This window comes from Macaca fascicularis, chromosome 7, assembly GCF_037993035.2.
Source record: "Macaca fascicularis isolate 582-1 chromosome 7, T2T-MFA8v1.1".
In the NCBI taxonomy this organism is placed as follows: domain Eukaryota; kingdom Metazoa; phylum Chordata; class Mammalia; order Primates; family Cercopithecidae; genus Macaca; species Macaca fascicularis.
This window is the reverse complement of record NC_088381.1, coordinates 20,277,151-20,300,302: the sequence shown is the minus strand read 5'-3', so window position 1 is coordinate 20,300,302 and position 23,152 is coordinate 20,277,151. Positions and strand designations below refer to the sequence as shown.

At 50.9% G+C, this 23,152-nt stretch overlaps 3 protein-coding genes, 1 long non-coding RNA gene and 2 other non-coding genes across 16 annotated transcripts in view; 3 read left to right on the top strand and 3 right to left on the bottom strand.

The window, feature by feature from the left end:
* LOC102115029 (cation channel sperm-associated protein 2-like) overlaps positions 1–1,576 on the top strand; it is a 29,115-nt gene extending 27,539 nt beyond the window's left edge. Inside the window, exon 5 of the mRNA XM_073995720.1 lies at positions 1,326–1,576. Within this exon, the coding sequence (XP_073851821.1) occupies positions 1,326–1,555 (230 nt within the window). The 3' untranslated portion in view covers positions 1,556–1,576. The remainder of the gene's footprint in view (positions 1–1,325) is intronic.
* On the top strand, positions 1,332–15,135 carry LOC102146584 (stereocilin-like). The gene is given in 20 exon segments (XM_073998446.1): positions 1,332–1,523; positions 1,821–2,605; positions 2,694–2,718; positions 3,486–4,743; positions 5,690–5,752; positions 5,848–5,952; positions 6,097–6,263; positions 6,888–7,074; positions 7,212–7,327; positions 7,604–7,736; positions 8,090–8,240; positions 8,243–8,271; positions 8,575–8,613; positions 8,795–8,962; positions 12,857–13,012; positions 13,393–13,535; positions 14,060–14,208; positions 14,451–14,548; positions 14,628–14,775; positions 14,975–15,135. Coding segments are annotated over 19 exon segments (3,852 nt in total). The 5' UTR covers positions 1,332–1,523; positions 1,821–1,977; the 3' UTR covers positions 15,064–15,135.
* LOC123575024 (small nucleolar RNA U13) lies at positions 6,361–6,464 on the bottom strand. The gene has a single exon (XR_006700194.1). It is a non-coding gene; the product is annotated as a small nucleolar RNA U13 (small nucleolar RNA).
* LOC141407191 (uncharacterized) lies at positions 9,740–10,563 on the top strand. The gene is made up of 3 exons (XR_012414910.1): positions 9,740–9,911; positions 10,110–10,247; positions 10,407–10,563. It is a non-coding gene; the product is annotated as an uncharacterized lncRNA (long non-coding RNA).
* LOC123574780 (U6 spliceosomal RNA) lies at positions 11,577–11,683 on the bottom strand. The gene has a single exon (XR_006699975.1). It is a non-coding gene; the product is annotated as a U6 spliceosomal RNA (small nuclear RNA).
* Positions 15,136–15,329: 194 nt separating the features above from the next.
* Positions 15,330–21,601, bottom strand: LOC123574668 (creatine kinase U-type, mitochondrial). 11 transcript variants are annotated; one of them, XM_045397248.3, is made up of 10 exons: positions 21,411–21,601; positions 20,323–20,645; positions 19,525–19,723; positions 19,225–19,320; positions 18,619–18,840; positions 18,389–18,474; positions 18,146–18,269; positions 16,360–16,494; positions 15,786–15,911; positions 15,330–15,579 (listed from the first exon to the last, which is right to left on the bottom strand). In XM_045397248.3, the coding sequence occupies exons 2-10, from the start codon at positions 20,469–20,471 to the stop codon at positions 15,463–15,465; spliced, it is 1,254 nt and encodes a 417-aa protein (XP_045253183.1). In that variant the 5' UTR covers positions 20,472–20,645; positions 21,411–21,601; the 3' UTR covers positions 15,330–15,462. The 11 variants fall into 11 exon arrangements, with proteins under 11 accessions (XP_045253183.1, XP_073851803.1, XP_045253180.1 ...); XM_073995702.1 differs by having other exon boundaries at positions 18,619–18,796; XM_045397245.3 differs by having other exon boundaries at positions 21,509–21,601.
* Between the last annotated feature and the right edge of the window lie 1,551 nt (positions 21,602–23,152).

Here is a 23,152-nt window from a genome sequence, read left to right as displayed (position 1 = left end):
CTGTCTCTAAATAAATACATAAAAGTAAAACTCCGTGATCCTAAGTGAATCTTCTAGGTCAGAAGCACATTAATAATGAAGTTCCATGTGTGGATTTGAGGGAGAGAATGGGGAAGGGTTCTAGGGAAAGAAAGACAGAATAAAAGTTTGGGTATAGCTTCAGTGTTGAATTGCTATTTAGAGTTGGTGTAAAGTGAAGGCCTTTGGGAAAATATAAATGGAGAATGGAAAAGACTTCTAACCCTGGCCTGTGGCAGTGGCTTAAGCCTGTAATCTCAGCACTTTGGGAGGCTGAGGTGGACGAATCACTTGAGGTCAGGGGTTCAAGACCTGCCTGGCCAACATGGTGAAACCCCATCTCTACTAAAATACGGAAATTAGCTGGGCGTGGTGGCGCATGCCTGTAATTCCAGCTACTCAGGAGGCTGAGGCAGGAAAATCGCTTGAACTTGGAAGGCAGAGGTTGCAGTGGTGAGATAGCCCTACTGTACTCCAGCCTGGGCAACAGAGAGAGATTCCATCTCAAAAAAAACAAAATCAAACCCCCCCCCCCAAAAAAAAACACGAAAACAACAAAAAAGACTTCTAACCCTGACCAGACCAGATTATTTTGAATGACATCTCTTTCTCTCTGTTCCATGAGCAGTTCTGTGTGTAGGGAGATCAGTCCCTGTGCGTAGTGATTGAATCTGGTTTCTCTCCTGGCTCAGAGTTTTTGAGAGGGCTTTCACCTAGACCACAGAGAAAGAACCAAATAATAGGGCATCCCAGAGGGGAAGGGAAGACCCAAACATTTGAATGGCCTAATAAATAAATCACATTTCTCTGGGTCTGCTTCCTTATCCATAAGTTGAAAAGTTTGGTCTATGTGATCTCTGGGGTGCTGCTCAGCTCTTGACACTCTGTGGTTCTGGATAGTGAGTCGAAAGCAGCTTTCCTCTTCCTGAATTCTCCATCCTTGGACCAGACCTCTGTCTTCATTTCTCATCTATTTATACCTTGCTGCCCAGTTTCTTGCTCCTGGGCATCCTTTCTTCCTCAATTTCTTCAAATCCTACTTGCTTCTTAGCTCCTTTCTATCCTCTTTGTTTTCTATGTTTCTGCAGAACCCCAGATTACACCCTTACACACCTGTTCTCCAGTTCTCCATCTCCATGTCTGCCTATTCCTTTCTGCATCAGGGGCTCCTAACTCAAGCAATCTCCTTGGGTTCCTCTGAGGGGCCCCTGGGATCCCCTATCATTGGTTCCTCTCACAGAAGCATACCCTTCTCCAGAGCCAAAGGATCAGATATTCAGTGGCTCAGGTAACAAACCTGCTGTCAGGTTACAGATATTGTTTCCTGAAAGACCACACTACAGTGTCAGTGGAGCCTCAGGCTGCCTGCAGTGCCCTGCCCTCACCTGGCTATCCCACACAGTTGAGATTAACCAGAACTCCCCTCCGGTACCAGTGTTCACCTGGAAACATGGCTCTGAGCCTCTGGCCCCTGCTGCTACTGCTGCTGCTGCTGTCCTTTGCAGGTGAGAAGAACAGTGAACAGAACTGGGGATGAGGAGGAGGGTGGCTGGAAAAAGATTTTAAGAATGTGGAGGTTAACCTGTTAGATAGAAGGACAAAGGAGAGAGGCAGAGACTTATGCAAAAGGAAAAAATGAGGCTAAGAAAAGCAGGCCAAGACTTACTATGGGCCAATGAAAGGGGTTCAGCTGACTATCCCCTCACCTCATCTTTAGATCCAGGTAGAGAACTGTGCTCAGAGGCAGTGTTGAGTTTGGGCTCTACCTCCCCTTTAGTAACCTCTGGTTTCTCTCCTTACAGTGACTCTGGCCCCTATGGGCCTCAGTCCCCGGACCCTGGTCTCTCCTTCCTGAAGTCATTGCTCTCCACTCTGGACCAGGCTTCCCAGGGCTCCCTGAGCCACTCACGGTTCTCTACATTCCTGGCCAACATTTCTTCTTCCTTTGAGCCTGGGAGAATGGGGGAAGGACCAGTAGGAGAGCCCCCACCTCTCCAGCCACCTGCGTTCCAGCTCCATGATTTTTTAGTGACACTGACAGGCAGCCCCGACTGGGAGCCAATGCTAGGGCTGCTGGGGGATCTGCTGGCACTGCTGGGACAGGAGCAGACTCCCCGAGATTTCCTGGTGCACCAGGCAGGGGTGCTGGGTGGACTTGTGGAGGTGCTGCTGGGAGCCTTAGTTCCTGGGGGCCCCCCTACCCCAACTCGGCCCCCATGCACCCGTAATGGGCCCTCTGACTGTGTCCTGGCTGCTGACTGGTTGCCTTCTCTGCTGCTGTTGTTAGAGGGCACACGCTGGCAAGCTCTGGTGCAGGTGCAGCCCAGTGTGGATCCCACCAATGCCACAGGCCTCGATGGGAGGGAGGCAGCTCCTCACTTTTTGCAGGGTCTGTTGGGTTTGCTTACCCCAACAGGGGAGCTCGGGTCCGAGGAGGCGCTTTGGGGCGGTCTGCTACGCACAGTGGGGGCCCCCCTCTATGCTGCCTTTCAGGAGGGGCTGCTCCGTGTCACTCACTCCCTGCAGGATGAGGTCTTTTCCATTCTGGGGCAGCCAGAGCCTGATGCCAATGGGCAGTGCCAGGGAGGTGAGTGTGGCCAGGGCTGGGGCTGGGATGTGGCAGGGCAAGGAAAGTGAAATTGGAGTAGTTCTCTTCCTTACTCCTTCCCTCCTAGGTAACCTTCAACAGCTGCTCTTATGGTAAGTAAGAGGGGACCAGTTCTGAGGGATTGGGCCTGGAAAATCTAGAGGTGGAGAGCTGATGACATCAGCCTCTAGAGAGGAAAACTGATGGGAGGAGTGTGGTTTAGTGGTTTTGGAGTGTGACTGTCTGGGTTGGTGTCCCAGCTCCACGTCTTCCTAGCCATATGACCCTGGGCAGGTTACATAATCTTTCTATACCTCAGTTTCCCCATTTATAAAATGAGAATGATAATATTAGTTACCGCAGAGTTGTTGCACCCGATTAAATGAGTTGATACTGTGTGTGCAAACAACTTAAAACAGTGCTGGCACATAGTGCTTAATAATGTTAGCTAGTAAAGATGGGATTTGGAAAATAAGGACACAGCTGGATTCCTCTACCCTCTTCCTACTTCAGTACGACAGTGCCAGAGCATAGTTAGACATATTGAGTTGCTGAGCAGATTTCTTAACGGGAGGCCCGCTGAGGGTTGTGTGTAAGCTATCTGAAAGCATATGAAGAAAGGAAACAGAAGGGAGCCAGGTGGACAGAAAGCATTCCAACTGGGGCTTCTCCTAGGTGATTTTGGAGCTTGGCGGGGCAGCTCTCTCCTTTTTGCCCTGTCGCAGCATTTCAACCAGTAATGCCTAAACTCTCAGGGACCTCACTTGTAGAAAAGCCTATGCTTGCCATGCCCCTTGAGGGCTCTGGGTCAGGGTCAGAATCTTCAGCCAGAGGAAATGTGAACTGACCAGATCCTGCCTGCTCCTCCCTCTGCACCCAGGGGCGTCCGGCACAACCTTTCCTGGGATGTCCAGGCGCTGGGCTTTCTGTCTGGATCACCACCCCCACCCCCTGCCCTCCTTCACTGCCTGAGTGCAGGTGTGCCTCTGCCCAGAGCTCCTCAGCCCTCAGCCCACATCAGCCCACGCCAACGGCGAGCCATCACTGTGGAGGCCCTCTGTGAGAACCACTCAGGCCCAGCACCACCCTACAGCATTTCCAACTTCTCCATCCACTTGCTCTGCCAACACACCAAGCCTGTCACTCCACAGCCCCCTCCCAGCACCACTGCCATCTGCCAGACCGCTGTGTGGTATGCAGTCTCATGGGCACCAGGTGCCCAAGGCTGGCTACAGGCCTGTCATGACCAGTTTCCTGATGAGTTTTTGAATGCGATCTGTAGTAACCTCTCCTTTTCAGCCCTGTCTGGCTCCAACCGCCGCCTGGTGAAGCGGCTCTGTGCTGGCCTGCTCCCACCCCCTACCAGCTGCCCTGAAGGCCTGCCCCCTGTTCCGCTCACCCCAGACATCTTTTGGGGCTGCTTCTTGGAGAACGAGACTCTGTGGGCTGAGCGACTGTGTGGGGAGGCAAGTCTACAGGCTGTGCCCCCCAGCAACCAGGCTTGGGTCCAGCATGTGTGCCAGGGCCCCTCCCCAGATGTCACTGCTTTCCCACCCTGCCACATTGGACCCTGTGGGGAATGCTGCCCAGATGGGCGCAGCTTCCTGGTGATGGTCTGTGCCAATGACACCATGTATGAGGCCCTGGTGCCCTTCTGGCCTTGGCTAGCAGGCCAGTGCCGGACAAGTCGTGGGGGCAATGACACTTGCTTCCTAGAAGGGCTGCTGGGCCCCCTTCTGCCCTCTCTGCCACCACTGGGACCATCCCCACTCTGTCTGACCCCTGGCCCCTTCCTCCTTGGCATGCTATCCCAGTTGCCATGCTGTCAGTCCTCTGTGCCAGCCATTGCTCACCCCACACGCCTACACTATCTCCTCCGCCTGCTGACCTTCCTCTTGGGTCCAGGGACTGGGGGCGCTGAGGCCCAGGGGATGCTGGGTCGGGCCCTACTGCTCTCCAGTCTCCCAGACAACTGCTCCTTCTGGGATGCCTTTCGCCCAGAGGGCCGGCGCAGTGTGCTACGGACAATTGGGGAATACCTGGAACAAGAGGAGGAGCAGCCAACCCCACCAGGCTTGGAACCCACTGTCAACCCCAGCTCTGGTATAAGCAAGATGGAACTGCTGGCCTGCTTTAGTGTGAGTGCTCTGCCAGAGGGAAAGCTCCTAGAACAGTGAGAAGGCCCTCCAGGGGAATTCCTCGTGTACTCAGAGGCAGTAGTGTGGGGTAGTAGTTGAAGCACACAGCTCTAGAGTCACACAGGCTTGGATTTATATCTTGGTTCTGTGACCAGCCTTGAATGAGTTATTTAACTTCTCTGAGCAATATTTTTCTCGTCTCATTTATAAACTAGGGATGATACTGGTACATGGGATAATACATGCTGTGGGCTTAGCACAGTGCATGATACACAAGCGTGCAATAAATATTACCTTGTTATTCTTTTAGGCTCTTTGCTTTCTGCACCAGAAAGAAAAAGGATCAAGTTAGAGGACTCTTGATTTTTTCCTAGAGATTGAGAATTGGAGGCTGGCAGAATACAGGAAGATAAGGCAGGAATGAGAAAGATTCAGGGACACTACCAATCAGAAAACTTTGGTTCTAGGTTCAACTGTGCCACAAATTAGTGTGATCTTAGGCAAGCAATTTCATTTAGTTTTTCTGGGCTTCAGTTTTTACTCTGTAGAATGGAGGGGTGGGAATATGTTAAACACCATAATTCATTCACTGAATGCCTATTATATGCAAGGCACTTTGCTAGGTTCTGTAGGATATATAAAGATTCCTTACTCCATTTTGGGGCTCCATTTTTCAAGCCCTGGGCCCAGTAAAATGGAATTAGATAGTCTCATAGTATTTGGTTCAGGTCTGCAAGTATTAATTGATCCAACTATGGACCTGGCATGGGAGAGGGTACAAGAGAAATTAGAGATATGATCCTGGACCTAAAAGAGCTTAATATCTGAAGAATCACAGTTGAGATGAAGGACGAGCATCCCAGCAAGTGGAGTTGGAAAGCCTGGGGGAGCTGCAGGAGAGACAGAGAAGACAGCTCTGTTGGCATATTGTCTTTCTTCCCACCAGCCCTTGCTGTGGGATCTGCTTCAGAGGGAAAAGAGTGTTTGGGCCCTGCAGATTCTAGTGCAGGTAACAGGTGGAGGGCCCATGGGTGGGCTGGGTGACAACCGGGCCAGAGGTCCCTGCCCTGTGAGGCCATACCCACCATGACCTCCTATTCACAGGCATACCTGCATATGCCCCCAGAAAACCTCCAGCAGCTGGTGCTTTCAGCAGAGAGGGAGGCTGCACAGGGCTTCCTGACACTCATGCTGCAGGGGAAGCTGCAGGTGAGCATAGAGAAAGAGGGGAGCAAGGGCACCTGGAGCCTAGTGTTCAGAGGGCTTGCCTTAGTGGGAGGAGGAACTCCAGAGAGGAAGTGACAGGGATACTGAGCATCTCCAGAGGCAGAATCCATTCCTGTGTCCCCACAGGTACCACCATCCGAGGAGCAGGCCCTGGGTCGCCTGACAGCCCTGCTGATCCAGCGGTACCCGCGCCTCACCTCCCAGCTCTTCATTGACCTGTCACCACTCATCCCTTTCTTGGCTGTCTCTGACCTGATGCGCTTCCCACCATCCCTGTTAGTCAACGACAGTGTGTAAGGTTCCTGTACCACTCCTCCTGCTCCTGTCAGGGTCAGGCCAACCCCATCCAGCTGGAGCAGCTCCTTCCGGAGCTCCTGTTTTTTTCTTTCATGCCAGATAGGTAATGTGCCAACATCGTAACAAGGTTTGAGAGAGGCGCATCTCATACCTGAGTGTGAAAACCCAGTCATGATGCTAATGAACTACAAAAGGATCAGAGAGGTCCTCTCTATAAAACCAGGGAGAGGCCGGGCGTGGTGGCTCACACCTGTAATCCCAGCACTTTGGGAGGCCGAGGCAGGCAGATCACTAGTTCAGGAGTTCTCTGGCCAATGTGGTGAAACCTTGTCTCTACTAAAATACAAAAATTAGCCAGGCTTGGTGGTGGGCGCCTGTAGTCCCAGCTACTTGGGAGGCTGAGGCAGGAAGATAACTTGAACCTGGGAGGCAGAGGTTGCAGTGAGCCAAGATCGCGCCACTGCACTCCAGCCTGGGCAACAGAGCGAGACTCCATCTTAACAAAATAACAAAACAAAGACAGGGAGAGTCTCCTTCCTATCTAGACAGCAGGACTACAGAGGGTCAGGGGAAAACAGTTTGGAAGAAGACAAAGGGTTAAGACCCATTACTCCTCGTAGCCTGGCTGCCATCCGGGATTACAGCCCAGGAATGAGGCCTGAACAGAAGGAGGCTCTGGCAAAGCGTCTGCTGGCCCCTGAACTGTTTGGGGAAGTGCCTGCCTGGCCCCAGGAGCTGCTGTGGGCAGTGCTGCCCCTCCTCCCCCACCTCCCTCTGGAGAACTTTCTGCAGCTCAGCCCTCACCAGGTATGAGAATCATCTTCTTTATTTGACTGGCCCATCTTCTGCTAGTGGGGACGAGAGTCAATGGCATGTCTCTCAGTGGCCCCTCCCTGCAAGAACCCCACAGTGACCCCAGTGTGAGCTAACCTTCCCCATCTCAGATCCAAGCCCTGGAGGATAGCTGGCCAGCAGCAGGTCTGGGGCCCGGGCATGCCCGCCATATGCTGCCCAGCCTGGTAAACCAGAGTGTCCAGGATGGTGAGGAGCAGGTACGCAGGTGAGTTGTGGGATCAGTAACCAAGGCCAGAGTGGAAGAGGTAGAGAGAGGAAGGTACAGGTGTCATGGTGGGTAGGTGTTCTAGGAAGGAAGGGGCAAGGGAGTAGGCAGTGGCCCCAGGCAGCACAGAGTTCCAGGAGAGGTCTATAGATGGTGCCCCTGTGTAGTGGTGTAGTGGTCAGAGTGCCCAGTGTATGTACCCACACGGTCTGCTGCCAGGCCTGCTTAGTGCTAGCCTCAGGGACCACACAAAGGTCAGCTTCATGCCCTCCTCAGGCTTGGGCCCCTCGCCTGTTTCCTGAGCCCTGAGGAGCTGCAGAGCCTAGTGCCCCTGAGTGATCCGATGGGGCCGGTAGAACGGGGGCTGCTGGAATGTGCAGCCAACGGGACCCTCAGCCCGGAAGGATGGGTGAGCCCCTCAGCACAAGCCTAGAAGACTCTAGGCTTCCCCTGGGTCTGTGTGGATGGCTTTCCCATTGTGTCAACTTGAGCATAGTGGTGCCAGCCCCCCATCCCACTTTTGCAACCTCCATTCCTTACTCCATGGCCATTCTTACCTGTTACCACCTCTTCCTGGCCCTTCCCTATCTGGTCTGTGGCACCCCAAACACACCCTTTGCCATTTTGAACCTAATCTACTCCAGTCCAATCCCTAGTTCCAAACCCTAGCCCCAGCCCTGGGAAATTCAGATGTGGGATTAGAGAGGAAGTTCAAGGTTCATCTGTCTTTTCTCTCCAGTCCTAAACCTTCTTTGGTTACAGGTGGCATATGAACTTCTGGGGGTGTTGCGCTCATCTGGAGGTGCGGTGCTGAGCCCCCGGGAGCTGCAGGTCTGGGCCCCTCTCTTCCCTCAGCTGGGCCTCCGCTTCCTGCAGGAGCTGTCAGAGCCCCAGCTTAGAGCCATGCTTCCTGCCCTCAGGGAGCTAGTGTTACACTTGCTCAGGTTTGCCTCTCTCACTCCCTGGCATGCACCCTCCATCCATGCTTGAGCCCTGTCAAGAGAATCCCATTCAGGGATAAAACCAGCCCCTCCTTTCCCTGGGTGAACAATAGACGTAAACTCTGTCCACACGAGGACACCTTCATTCCCTTTCCTCAGATCAAGAAGGGACCTGAGTCACTGAGGATGGTTACTGGGGATGTTTAAGAGGGAGTGGGAAGTTTTGGAGGGTTTGCCTTAGGAACCCACTTAGGACCTGGCTGCTGGGTCCTGAGAGCTGTTGGTTTTGGTCCCATCCCAACACAGGCTGTCCTGCTGCTTGGACGGCTCCTTCCTAGGCACGATGTGAGTAGCTGCAACCTCAGCCTCTCTCCAGAGGTCTCTATCCCCCTTTCCCCTGGCTTCTGCATCTGCCCCTCCTCTCTCTCCACTCCCCTCATACTTATTGCCTTGCTGCATTGTGATTGTTGTCTTCCCCACCACCCTTCCCTTCCTCTTCAGGCCTCTTGTTTCTCTTGCTCCTTAGCTATCCCTGGAGGAACTCTGCTCCTTGCATCTTCTGCTGCCTGGCCTCAGCCCCCAGACACTCCAGACCATCCCCAGGCGAGTCCTGGTTGGGGCTTGTTCCTGCCTGGCCCCTGAACTGTCACGCCTCTCAGCCTGCCAGACCGCAGCACTGCTGCAGACCTTTCGGGTATAAGAGTAGCAAGGAGGATGAGACAATCAGGGATACGAGCTCTCTCTGGTTGGGAGGAAGGCGTCTTCCCTGAGGCCAGGGAAGGCCTTTCATACCTCCCCACTTACACACATACACACACACACACACCCAATTCTCATGCAGGTTAAAGATGGCGTTAAAAATATGGGTACAACAGGTGCTGGTCCAGCTGTGTGTGTCCCTGGTCAGGTAAGTGTGAGATCTCCCAGCTGAGCTCCTCTCCCCATTTTGGGGCAGTTTCATATGGCTGGTGCTGCCTCCCCCACTACCCTGCAGTGGCCCTGAGCGTTCTGGTTAGCTCTGTACCCATTAGCAGCCCTCCCCAGTTCCAGATGCAGGACAGCATGATCCGCCCACATTGTCCTAGACTAATGTCAAAGCTGCGAGGGCCTGAGAAATCTTCCAGGCCACCCACCCTGCTTTCAGCTGAAAAGACCAAGGCTCAGAGAAGCTAAGGGACTTTGTTCGCCTGGTGCCTAACTAGCAGCAACACCTGACCACAGCAGCCTGCAGTGTGAGGCTCTTAGGCGTTTATTGCTACAGTGGCAAATGCCATTCCACTTCTGTCCCAGCTTTGGTCCCTTTCCGCCCCCATGGTTTCTTTTCTCTGAGTGCCAAGTCCAGACTCTCACCTATCACTACACTGCTATACCCATTGCTGCCAGCAGACTATTCCCACCACCTGGCCAGACTGCCTGCTTCCCCTGCTCCCATTAGAGCTGCTACAACTCCAAAGGAGTCTTCCTCTCTCAGGGGAAGTGCTGGAGACCTTAGGCCCTTTGGTTGGATTCCTGGGGATAGAGAGCACACGACAGATCCCCCTACAGATCCTGCTGTCCCATCTCAGTCAGCTGCAAGGTTTCTGCCTAGGAGAGACATTTGCCACAGAGCTGGGATGGCTGCTATTGCAGGAGTCTGTTCTTGGGTATGGACCTTCGAGAACTTCAGATTCTAACTCATTCTGTACCCAATCCTTCAACCACCATCATCAGTGGCAGCCTGTTCTATATTCTTAAGGTCCCTTGGAGCCCTGTGTCCCAAATCCTAGCATGTTCTCTTTTCCCCTTCCTTTTCCTCACAGTTCTCTCAGCTCCCCAGCCCCTGATTTTCTTCCTGTCCCCAGGAAACCAGAGTTGTGGAGCCAGGATGAAGTAGAGCAAGCTGGACGCCTAGTGTTCACTCTGTCTACTGAGGCAATTTCCTTGATCTCCAGGATGAGATGAAGGAAGAAAGGAAGGGAGTAAATGCATAGAGGGGACTGGTGAGCTGGTTATGGGGACCCATGGCCAAAGAGGGCAAAGGATATGAAGCCTAGATCTAGGGGGAGACTGCGAAACAGACCGGACTTTGGAATTACAGCTACAGCAGCAGGCCCTGATCTGTCCAGATCTCCCTACTCTCCTTCTACCTTCTCATGCAGGAGGCCTTGGGTCCAGAGACCCTGGAGCGGCTTCTAGAAAAGCAGCAGAGCTGGGAGCAGAGCAGAGTTGGACCGCTGTTTAGGGGGCCATAGCTGGCTGCCAAGAAAGCAGCCCTGGTAGCAGGGGTTGTGCGACCAGCTGCTGAGGATCTTCCAGGTGAAACTACCCAAATACTCATATGTCCAGCAGGATGTACAGCGAGTGTCAAACAGTCTGGGTTCTACATGTGCTCTTCTCTGGGACTGGGTTTTCTAATTTATAAAGCAAAGAGGTTAGAGGGATGATCTTCAGATCTCTTCTAGTTCTAGAATTCTATAGCTTTGGGAGTTTGTAAACTATTAAGTTTTCTTTTAGCCTAGAACTTCCATTTTCCTGCTCTCTTGTCTCTTTAAACAGCTGACAAAGCTCTAGCTCGGCTAAGTGTGGAGCTCTCTGCTGGGGAGATCCCTAGCAGCTTTGAAGGAGACATTGTGAGGCTCAAGAACTGGGTTCAAATTCAGCTCTGCCATTAAATCCCTGACCAACGTCCTCAGTCTTCCATCTATAAAACAAGGGACTTGGCATCTCCAATCACTTTTTGTTCTATTAACTTCTAAGCCCTGTTCATCTTACTCTGTAATATTCCCTCGATCCCTACTTGCCACAGTGCTCCATCCTCCAAAGGTTGGAAGAGTCATTCCATCTACAGATACCTCCTGGCCCTGCCTTCCCCCTTCAGAACCTGTGCCAAATTGTGCAGATGTACGAGGGACATTCCCAGCAGCCTGGTCTGCAACCCAGATTGCAGAGATGAACCTCTCAGACTTTGAGGACTGCCTGACACTATTTGTAGGAGATGCAGGACTTGGGCCCAAGGAATTGTGGGCAGCATGGGGAAAGCAAAACAGGTTAGTGATGGAGAGCCAAGTAAGGTCGGCCATGAGGAAGCTCTTTGAGTGTGATGTAGGAGAAGAAGAGAATGGAGAGTTGGATGAGAGGTGGGGGAAGCAGGAGATAAAAGAGTTAGAAGATTTGGGTCACAAGTAGGAGGTGAGGGGGAATAAATATTGAGGAAAGAGAGCTAGTATAATGAATAGAGGGAATATAGCAGTGGTTACCAAATTTTAATGTGTATCACAATCATTAAGAGAACAGATTTTTTCCTTTATTCTTTTTTTTTTCTTTCTTAAAAAATAATGGCATGCCTCATGAATTTGTGTGTTATCCTTGCGCAGGCGCCATCCTGATCTCTGTATCATTCCAATTTATTTTGTGTATGTGCTGTTGAACCGAGCACGGGAACAATGTCAGTGCCAGATTACCATGCTAGATTGACTTAATAAAAACCTTTGGGGAGGCTGGACGCAGTGGCTCATGCCTGTAATCCCAGCACTTTGGGAGGCTGAGGCAGGTGGATTGCTTGAGCCCAGGAGTTTGAGACCAGACTGGGCAACATGGTGAAACCCTGTCTGTACTAAAAATAGAAAAAAAAATTAGCTGGGTGTGGTGGCGCATGCCTGTAATCCCAGCTACTCCGGAGGCTGGGGTAGGAGAATCCCCTGAGCCCAGGAGGTAGAGGATGCAATGAGCCGAGATCGCACCACTGCACTCCAGCCTGAGTGTTAGAGCAAGACCCAGTCTCATAAGTAAATAAATAAGCCTCTGGGGGAAAGAGTCCAGACATCTGCATCTGCTTTTTTTTTTTTTTTTTTTTTTTTTGAGACAGAGTCTCACTCTGTCACCCAGCACCCACACTGGAGTGCAGTGGTGTGATCTTGGCTCACTGTAACCTCTACATCCTGGGCTCAAATGATCCTCCTGCCTCAGCCTCTCAAGTAGCTGGGACTACAGGTGCACACCACCACACCTGGTTAATTTTTGTATTTTTGGTAGAGATGGGGTTTCGCTATGTTGCCCAGGATGGTCTTGAACTCCTGGGCTCAAGCAATCCTGGGCTCCCACCTCAGCCTCCCAAAGTGCTGGGATTACAGCTGTGAGCCACTGTGCTGGGCCTCAGGCATCTGTGTTTTAATAAGCGTCTCTATGTCTGATGCACAAAGAAGTGTAGAACTCATGGACTAGAGTTAGTTTGCTCTTCTTTTCCACTGACTGTAATGTCTTTTGCTTTTTTTTTTTGTCTTTTTTTTGTCTCCCTTTTTGTGGAAAACGGGGTCTCACTATATTGCCCAGGCAGGTCTTGAACTCCTGGGCTCAAGCTATCCTCCCGCCTCTGCCTCCCTGAGAGCTGGGATTACAGGCGTGAGCCACCGCGCCCGGCCTGCATTGTCTTTCAAAACACGTTAGAGGAACTGTAAGGCAACTGTCTCATTTGACAGTGGAGGAAACTAAAGAAAAGGCAGGTGACTTGCCTAGAGTTATACAGCTAAGGGCAGAGGCAAGACTTAAAACCCAGCATTCTGACTCCCAATCCACTGCTTTTCCACTCACATTGTTCCTCTCTTTCTCCTAGTTGTGGGGTCCCCCCCGGAGATTTCGTCCTGAGCAGATCCTGCAGCTTGGTCGGCTCTTAATAGGTCTAGGAGATCGGGAACTACAGGAGCTGATCCTAGTGGACTGGGGAGTGCTGAGCACCCTGGGGCAGATAGATGGCTGGAGCTCCACTCAGGTAACACCTTTCCTCCTCCCTACCACTTCCCAAACACCCATCCCACAGACCCAGCCCTGTAGATCATCTAAAGCCCAAGGAATTTTTTCCTGTGACCCTACCTGGTCATTCTTTCTATCTTTTGTTGATACCCCCTATTAGTGACCTTCAGGACTCTGATTTATTCACTCTGAGGCCTTGAACACATAATACTGTCTCCTACCTCTTTTCCTGGAGGCCTCTTCTTTTTCTATCCTTTTCTTTTCTGAGTCCTCAGCCTTCCCCGTGACTCTTTAGGTCTTAATAGTAACAGAGTGTAACCCAGCAACACCTATCACTTCCCTGTCCATTCATTCTCCATAACTTTTCTCCTTCCCCTCTGCCCCCAACCCCCACCCCAGCTCCGCGTTGTGGTCTCCAGTTTCCTACGGCAGAGTGGTCGGCATGTGAGCCACCTGGACTTCATTCATCTGACAGCGCTGGGTTATACGCTCTGTGGACTGCGGCCAGAGGAGCTCCAGCACATCAGCAGTTGGGAGTTTAGGTCACTTGGCCGGGCGCGGTGGCTCAAGCCTGTAATCCCAGCACTTTGGGAGGCCGAGACGGGCGGATCACGAGGTCAGGAGATCGAGACCATCCTGGCTAACACAATGAAACCCCGTCTCCACTAAAAATACAAAAAAATTAGCCGGGCGTGGTGGCGGCGCCTGTAGTCCCAGCTACTCGGGAGGCTGAGGCAGGAGAATGGCGGGAACCCGGGAGGCGGAGCTTGCAGTGAGCCGAGATCGCGCCACTGCACTCCAGCCTGGGCGACAGAGCGAGACTCCGCCTCAAAAAAAAAAAAAAAAAAAAAAAAAAAAAAAAAAAAAGGGAGTTTAGGTCACTTGTGAAGGGGCTGAGGGTGGTGGTGCTGAGGTAAAGGTGGACTTACTGGGGAAAGAAGGATCATGAAGGTCTGGTCCCATGGAGGAAGGGAACTCATCTGAAGCCATCTCTTCCTTTGTCTCATGACCACAGCCCCTTTCGCTGAAGCTGAATTCTTCTTCCTTCCTTCCCACTGTTCTACAGCCAAGCAGCTCTCTTCCTGGGCACCCTGCATCTCCAGTGCTCTGAAGAACAACTGGAGGTTCTGGCCCACCTCCTTGTACTGCCTGGTGGCTTTGGCCCAGTCAGTAACTGGGGGCCTGAGATCTTCACTGAAATTGGCACCATAGCAGGTGGGGAGCTGGGCTACTGCTGGTGCAAGTTGGTTTGGTTTCTATACCATGGGTGGACTGGATGGAAGACTGCCCTGCAATTCTTAAAGTGGGGACCTGAGAGGGTGTTTAAATAAGGGGCTAGAGACATACTGGGGAAGGTCTACGGTAGGGCACTTTGGGAGTAGTTAGAGAAGGTCTATCTGTTTGAAGAGAAGGAAGGTGAGTCTAAGACAATGTTTGGATGCCACTTGCTTCAACAGCTGGGATCCCAGACCTGGCTCTTTCAGCACTGCTGCAGGGACAGATCCAGGGCCTTACTCCTCTTGCCATTTCTGTCATCCCTCCTCCTAAATTTGCTGTAAGTATTAATGGACTGGGGTGACCACAGGAGAGCCAGGGCCCAACTGGCATGCACTGATTCCTACCCCTGCCCCCAGGTGGTGTTTAGTCCCACCCAACTATCTAGTCTCACCAGTGCTCAGGCTGTGGCTGTCACTCCTGAGCAAATGGCCTTTCTGAGTCCTGAGCAGCGACGAGCAGTTGCATGGGCCCAGCATGAGGGCAAGGAGAGCCCGGAACAGCAAGGTGAGTTCCCAGCTGCACAGCTTGAGCCTCCATCCCCTGACCCCGAATCAAACCCCTAATCTGGTGCTGTCTGGCTCTTAGAGTGCACCCAGGGAGATCCCTGGAGTGAAGGAGTCTACAGGCAGAGCGCTAATTTCCAAGTATCAATGCTCCTGGAGAGCAGAGTTGTGATACGACTCCCATTCCCTGTCTATTATAGGTCGAAGTACAGCCTGGGGCCTCCAGGACTGGTCACGACCTTCCTGGTCCCTGGTATTGACTATCAGCTTCCTTGGCCACCTGCTCTGAGCCTGTCTCTACAGTAGAAGGAGATTGTGGGGAGAGAAATCTTAAGTCATAATGAATAAAGTGCAAACAGAAGTGCATCCTGATTATTTTCAGAAGCTGATGAGGAATATGGGTAAAATGTTAATGCTTTCCACCCACCTGAGAATCAGTGTTCCCAGGATGCCATATCTGGAGTCTCTTTCCATCATAAATAATCCCACTGCCTCTTTTCATTTCCTGAAGCCTGCTCCCCTCCTCACCCCACCATTAGAAATAACATAGACAGCTGCAGCATAGCAAGGAGTCTTTACTAGGATGGAGGCAGGGGATGCGGGGGCAGGTCCAGAGCAAGTAGAATGGGCCATCATTAGAATGAGCAGAACTCCTGGGAATCTTGAGACATCAGTTGGTGGTGGGGAGTTAATGCTTGGTGTGGATGACAGGTGTGGGGATGCGGATATCCTGGCCTCTCTCCAGACGCCGTTCACAATCAATCAAATAGTTTACTCCATCGATGACCAGCTGCACAAGCTCCACCTGAAGGACACTAATCTTTGATCTCTGCTTCCTGCAATCTGAGCTTTTCTTTAGCACTGACTGACTTGCCTGCTGATTTCCAGTTGCCTCCCCACTCGACCTGAATTTCATTTCAGATTATGTTACATCCCGGAGGCTCACTCACTGCCATATTTCAGCCCCCACAGACCTATAGCTCTCCTCACCCTAATCCCTTAGGATCTCACCTCTGATTTGCCTAGTCGGTCCAAATTAGAAATATCAAAGACACCGCCTGTGGCAGCAGTGTCCACTCCTCCAGTACCACGCTTTTGGAGTCTTAGGTTCTCCAGGATCTTTGGGAAGCGGCTATCCTAGAGAGGAGATAGGGATTGGGAGCACGGTCGATAGAGGCAGAGACTAGTCCTACCTGAAAGAGCCCTGAACCTGCTCAGAGCTCTGTTTCCTGACTTTTTTTTTTTTTCCAGACAGGATCTCTCTCTGTCACCCAGGCTGGAGTGATCACAGGCTTAAGTGATCCTCTCACCTCAGCCTCCACTACACCCAGCTAACTTTTGCATTTGTAGTAGAGATGGGGTTTCCACAGGTTGCCCAGGCTGGTCTTGAACTCCTGGGCTCAAGTAATCAGCCCGCCTTGGCCTCCCGAGTACTGGGATTACAGGCATGAGCCGCTGTGCCTGGCCTGTCCCCTGACCCTTTAGCTACAACATGTTTGGCTCCTTTCCAAAGGGTCCACTCCCTCCCCATCCACAACTCACCCTTCCTTACTCACACCCCTCTGTAACCCCACAACTCCTTTACTTTGCTTAGCAGGGGCAGTTTGATGTGCACTCCTGCCCGAAGTCCAGTGCCCAGGTTAGATGGACAGGTCAAGATGTATCCCAAACGCTCATTCCACATGAACTCCCAGCCACGTTCTTGGATAAGTCGCTCCACCTGAGTCCACAAAGGTTTTGTTAATGAAAAATCAGGGATATTTCATTAACCCTGGACCCTCCCTTAGCTAGACACACAAGAACACTAGAAATATGTCTAGAACAGAAACTTGGCTGTGAATGGATGACACTGGTCTTTTTTAATGAAAATGGCTTGTTATTGTTTTCATGCATGCATGATGCAAAATTATGATGTGCATAATAATGAGATTGTGAAATAATATGTGAAAGAAGAAAACTCGAAGGAGTGGTGTATTAGGGATGATCTAGGGAAATGAACAGAGGTGGTAAACTGAACTGAGAGAGGACTGATTATTCAATGAGTTCTGCATGCATCAATTATCTTTGCTTTGCTAATGAGCCTAGAGCTTGGAAGGGTCCTTTCAGACAGAAGATGAAGGTGTAAGCTTTGACAGGAAGAGGTAAGATAACGTTCTGTTAGCTGTGAATGGAGCACCTGTGTCAATGCAGAGAAAGATGAAAACAGAGCAGAAAAGCCAGATTCATAGGAATAGGGGCAGGGGGAAGGCGTTTTGCTTCACTTAACCACGTAGTCATGAAGATGATTATTAGAGTTGAAGAGACAAGGGATCTACCAGAGTGACGGTCACAAAGACCACTACCCAACGTGAGTAAAAGGATCCTGTTTATAGTTCAGAAAGAACCATGGCATAGGGCATATCTTACATGCTGAACATGGGGGAAACCCTTCCATCTAGAATAATAATGCAGCTAACACTTTAACACTTACTAAGCACTTACTTTGGACTAAGTACTTTATCTGTATTTCATTTAATCCCCACAACAACCTAAAATGTAGAAAATCTCATTATCCCAATTTATAGACGAGGAAACTGAGGCATATATTTTAAAGGTACTTCCCGACCCACTCATAGTCAGAATATGTTATCTATTACTTGCCTAAAATAGTAGAAACTTCTCAGAATCTAAAAGAGGAGCCCTTTTTCTTTGCAAATCTAAAATAGAACTGTATGTTTGAGAACATACAGTAAGAATTGAATTGAGTTTATGGGGATTTCTAATGTAGACTTGAATATGGAGACCCAGTCTATGTAGGATTGATGATTCAGTTCAACCTCTCATATAGAGCCACATATTCTAGAACTCGAACCATTCTATACTCCACCTTCCCCAGTCTCTCTCCCAACTCTCAACTTAAAGCCTCGACCTGATACTTTAACAAGAATGATAGAACCTGGAGTCTAGGCCTACATTGGCTCAGACCTGGATGGTTATATTAAAGTCGTGAACGCAGCAACCTCTCCCTGCCAACATCAGTCTAAGCTCAAATGTTTTCCTTATCTGCACACCTCACCATTCCACCGCATACATCCCAGGCACTGACCTGACATCTCAATTATTCCTTTCTTGCATTATCTGGCAACTGCCTTATTCACTTCCTAAGGTTCCTGACACTCTTTCTTTTCCTAATTTTAGGGTGACCACATGTCCTGGTTTTCCCAGTATGGTCCCAGCTGGTTTATACCTTTATTCCTAGAGTGAGTCCTAGATAGTCCTTTTTACTATCAGACATGTCCTGGGTGGGTTGATAAATTACATAATCTATTTATGCTACTCTTTGGTTTTCTTTATGTCCTCCCACCTAGTTCCCCTACACAATCTTTTCCAACCTCTTTGAGGCCTCGGCAGAATCTTTCAAACACTCTCTTCATGTTGCCACCCTTCTCCATGGAGATGACCCGTGTATGATCCTCCTCATTCACCCAGATCAGGAAGCTCTTCTCATTGTTGTGCCTGAGGGCAGGAGAGGGACAGTGTTCAAGAGGCAAGGCAAGAATTGGGAGAGATAGAGGGAAAAAAAAAAAGCATTTATGAGGGCATGAAGACAAAAGAGGTAAGGAGCAGCCTCATACCAAATTCCACGAGCATCTGGCCAGTCTCGAGCCATTCCTGCTGCAGTCAGCAATGGGGACACAGGCTTATCAAACAGAAAGTGGTCCTGGGAAGAGTAACGGGACTTGGGTTAAGAATCTTCATGGTGGCCCCTGGGCCTCTCAGAGCCCATGTCTCATCTGGCCCAGCCTTCCCTCTGGCTCTTTTTTCCATCTGCTCCCACCAACCAGCGCCCTCTTAAGACCCTCACATCAATCAGCTGCTGCTGTTCAGCCTCTGTCATCTCACTGAGCCTATAGTAACGTCCAGCCAGGTCACCCTTCAGGCCACTCAGTGCATCCACCACAACACGTTCCACCTCCCGTCGCTCTGCTCGAGTGCAAGCTGGAGGCAGACTGAGTCCTCGGATGCTTCGGCCAGTTCTGACTCTAGAGGACAATACATACCTCTCATCAAAGTAGCCAGAACGGATCTGGGAGATAAGGGAAATGAATATAAGTCACAGAAACACGGTGGGAACTGAGGGCCCCTGGGAAAGGAGAGATCTTCCTTAGGCATTAGAGGACTCTTTGTGCATTCTACTTGCGTGCATTGGAAGAAGAGGCCCGTTGGGAAAGCACTCCAATTGAAGGGGGCATTGCAGACCCTTCCCCAAACCGCCCACCTCGGGCCATAGTCATTCTTATCTATCCTTTCATCTCCATATATGCTGCCCCTTAAGATATGATTCTTTCCTTACATTAAGATTAAAAGCTCAGCAGTGTAATGACCATGAGTCAGGAAATAAGGTGAAGGGATGGGAGATACAGTGTTGTACACAAGCAATGCAAATCAGAAGTGGGATATTTGAACTCACTTTACTGGCATCCAGATCCGTGGTGTGCTTCATTGTCCGGGGGTCATATCCATTGTGTCGCTCTTGGATCACAGGGTCAAACAGGTCAGCAAATACCTAAGGGGAGTTAAGAGGGAGAGATAGTTAAGGAGAGGGAATCCTTCCCCAGACTTCAACTGTGCATTGATTTCACTGGGTCAGAACACTTAAGAATGGGGGGGCTCAGAGTCTTGGGGGAAAGTGAGAGGTCTTTAGGGGGAAGGAGCTGGGATGACTGGGAAGATGAGTTGGATCATCAGGGAGACTCTGGGGACCCCCTACCTCATAGGTCTCCTCATCTCCAGCCACCATGCCCACAGTCTTGATGAAGGGGTGGCCAGGGTTGTCCACGCCAGTCTGGATACACTGATCTAATGTCCAACCAGTGGGTGTGGTCTTGTCGCAGAGCCGTGCATAGACTGCTGGGGTCAGGTGACTGGCCATGCAGTTGTTGTGCTTTCGGAGGTCTGGGTACTCAGCGCTGGGGAGGGGGTACCCAGTGACCATGGAGGGAGGGCACAGACCCTAGACCTAATGCAGTTACCTGGGAGCTGTCCAGTTGGCCATGTCTGGCTTTGCTCCGTGGGAGGAGGGGGAATTAGAAAGAGGCTAAACCTTGGTAATCTCTTTAGGGACTTTCAGAGTCTATGCTTTTCTAGTAGTTCTAGTTGCCTCTGGCTGGCCAACTCAGTTCCTCCAGATCTGCTCAGTTCTTTCCTCCCATGACACAACACTAGGGATGGAGGAGGGGAAAAGCCTTAAGGACAGGAATTGAGGAAATGAGGGAAGGAGATGGAGGGGAGTGAAAAGGATAGTTCCAGGCTTTATAATTAGGGATTTGGGCAGCGAGTGCAGCTGGAACTCGCAGGGCCAGAGGTGGTCTTGGCAGGTCCCCAGAAATGTTCTTGCTTTATGGTTTTGGCCCCCACCCCCACCCCGCTGAGGTCTGCAGACTGTACAGCCCTCCAGCTCCAGGGCCTTCGTGATTATAGCCCTTTTCTGTTGCTCGGATTCTCATTTCTACCCGCACCTTCAATCACCACCTGCCCCCGCCTCCTCCCGCGCCTCAGGCACTGTTACCTCGGGGGATACAGCCTCCGTCGTTCACTGGCCGCTCGTACAGGTTCCGGTCGCAGCAGAAACCCAGCGGCTAGAGAACCCGCTCCTGCCAAAGCCAGGAGCCTGATTCCCGGGCGGGCGGACAGCAGACGGGAGAAGGGACCAGCCATGGCTTGAGGTCTGGCTACGGGATCCTGGAGTAGGCGCTGGCGCAAGATAGGATCCGGAACAGGGAGGGAGGATGCAACCCGATAGACTGAGGGCCGGAGCTAGGTCCGAGGCTGCAGCCGAAATGGGGGTCGGATTGGAGGCTGAAGCCGGAATGGGAGCCGGTGCCAACCAGACTGCAGGAGAGGCGCAATGAGCTAGTGGCAGGCTGGCGGAGGAGGGGGAGGCCCCAGCCGCAGTCTCCAGGGGTGGGGCTCCCCGAGGCCCCGCCTTCCCCCCTGGCACCGCGCTAGGTGCGCGGGGGCAGGGGTGGGCAGCACCCGCCAGGTAATTAGCGGGACCTGAGATTCGCGCGTCTAAAGCCGGGGATGTAGCCCCCACCCACCCCCGGGATGTGGCGGCCCAGATTTCAGCACCAAGTGGAGGACAGCACCCGCGTGGACTAGCTAAACCCCAACACCCTTCCCCCAAACCCCTCGGTTTAAACCGAAACCCGATCCATCTACCCTGTAGGTGTGGAAGGGTGACATTGCCCAACCTATCCTCTGCTTTCGGCCTGCCCCAGCCACCTCTCCCTTCTCCCGGGGGCAGCCGCGGGGAAACCGCGGAATAAACACAGATACCAGAGGAGGATATGGAGAAAGCACAGGGTTAGAGGCAGGCACTGGGAAAGACACCCATTGGCTCAAGGTCACCTTTTCCTTAGAACCAGGAAGAGGAGCAAGGTGCTTCCTTGCCACCTCTGTGCACTCCTTACAAGGCTGAGAAAGGAGTCCCTGGGAGGAGCCAGGGAAATATTAATTCTTATGCCATCTGTGCTGTGTCCTCCACCTCCACTCTGCACCCATGTCTGAAGCCCTGTTATTTCCTGCCTCTACTTCTCATGATCCCCCACTTTTTGTTTTCCTTTTGTCTCTCCCACTTTCCTCCCCGCCCCCTACCTCGCCTTTGATCTTTTACTTCTCTGCCTCTTTTCCAGGCTCAGACGTGTTTCCTGCTCACAGGATGCCCTCTGCGTTTCCTCGGCAAGCTTGCTCACCTGTTGGTGGTGCTGGGTGTGGGGCTGGGGTTGGGCAGGGAATCGTTAGTTTCCTCTTCCTCCTCTCCCTTGGCTTCTCTCTCCGTAGTTCCTAGTTCCTGGGCTGGAGGACAACGTAAAGTGAGGTGGTGAAGGGTGTGGTGAGATGACTGGGTGTGGGACTGGGACAGGCAGGCACAGGTCTCCAGACACCACATGTGTTTCCTTTCTTGGCTCCCTAATGCTGTTTAATCCAGAGGCAAGTGGTGTACCAGGGCATGAGGTCGTCAGGGCATCTCTGCCTTCCTCGTGATCCCCTCTTCTGCCCTCTCTCCTCATAAAACTCATATTCAGACTTGAGAGGGCTTTGTTTCCTAGCTCCAGGTATGACTTGACCTTTGTCCTGGTAGCAAGGAGAATGAATGCTAGAGTTGAAATAGAGATGAGGGGCTTCAGCGTAGATGGTCAGTTAAGGTGGAGTAGCACTGTGGCATTAGTCCCTTACCTCTGCTATCCTGTTGTACCCGCAAGACAGTAAGATACTCAGAAATCTTAAGAGAGAGTATTTGGGAAAGAGAATTCCCTTTACATCAAGAACTCCCCCATACTACTCTCATTCCCTTCATTCCCCTTAGGCCTTCCTTGTGTTCTTTTTTTCCACCTTCTTCATTTGTGGGTATTCTTAGAAGTATCCACCTCTCCTTTGGGTCCATTCCTTCTTCTCTTGGTAAGACATCAATTGTTAGAGAACAGAGTTATGCAGCTGTAGTGTGGAAAATGTTACCTGTGTTGTGGGGTCTCTTTACCTAGGTTAAAAAGTAGCCATGAGTAAATAAATATAACTTCTTAGAATAGCGTGTATTTATCCAGATTAATAGGGAGATAATCTTCCAGAGCCATAGGGTAGCTATTTGATTGAGAGGGTGGTTACTAAGATTAAGGAATAGGGAGTGGGAAGAGATAATTACAGAAGGAGAAATAAGACAGCCAGAGGAGTAGAGAAATTACCCAAGTTTAGAGAGTAGCTTCCCAAATGTGAACAATAATTCCACTGAGAAAACACATGTACTTGTGCACTTTTCTTTTCTTTTTTTTTTTTTTTTTTTTGAGACAGTATCCTGCTCTGTCACCCAGGATGGAGTGCAGTGGCGTGATGTCTGCTCACTGCAATCTCTGCCTCCCAGGTTCACACCATTCTCCTGCCTCAGCCTCCCGAGTAGCTAGGACTACAGTCACCTGCCACCACGTCCGGCTAATTTTTTTTTTTTTTTTTTTGTATTTTTAGTAGAGACGGGGTTTCACTGTGTTAGCAGGATGGTTTCGATCTCCTGACCTCATGATCTGCCTGCCTCACCCTCCCAAAGTGCAGAGATTACAGGCGTAAGCCACCACGCCCAGCCACTTGTGCACTTTTCTTATCCCTCATGTGCCTTTGACAGGCACATCATATATTAATGCTCATTTAAAAAGTTATTTTACAGCATATGGAAGTAATCAATATATGGTATTGATATATGGTATTTTATTTATTTAATAAGAATTATTATTGTAAATAGTATTTAATATTTTTAAAGCACTTTACAATTACAAGGAACTTTTATATGTATTATTTCATTGAGTTGAAATGGATTGTTCCAATGATTACTAGGGACAGAGTCTACATTT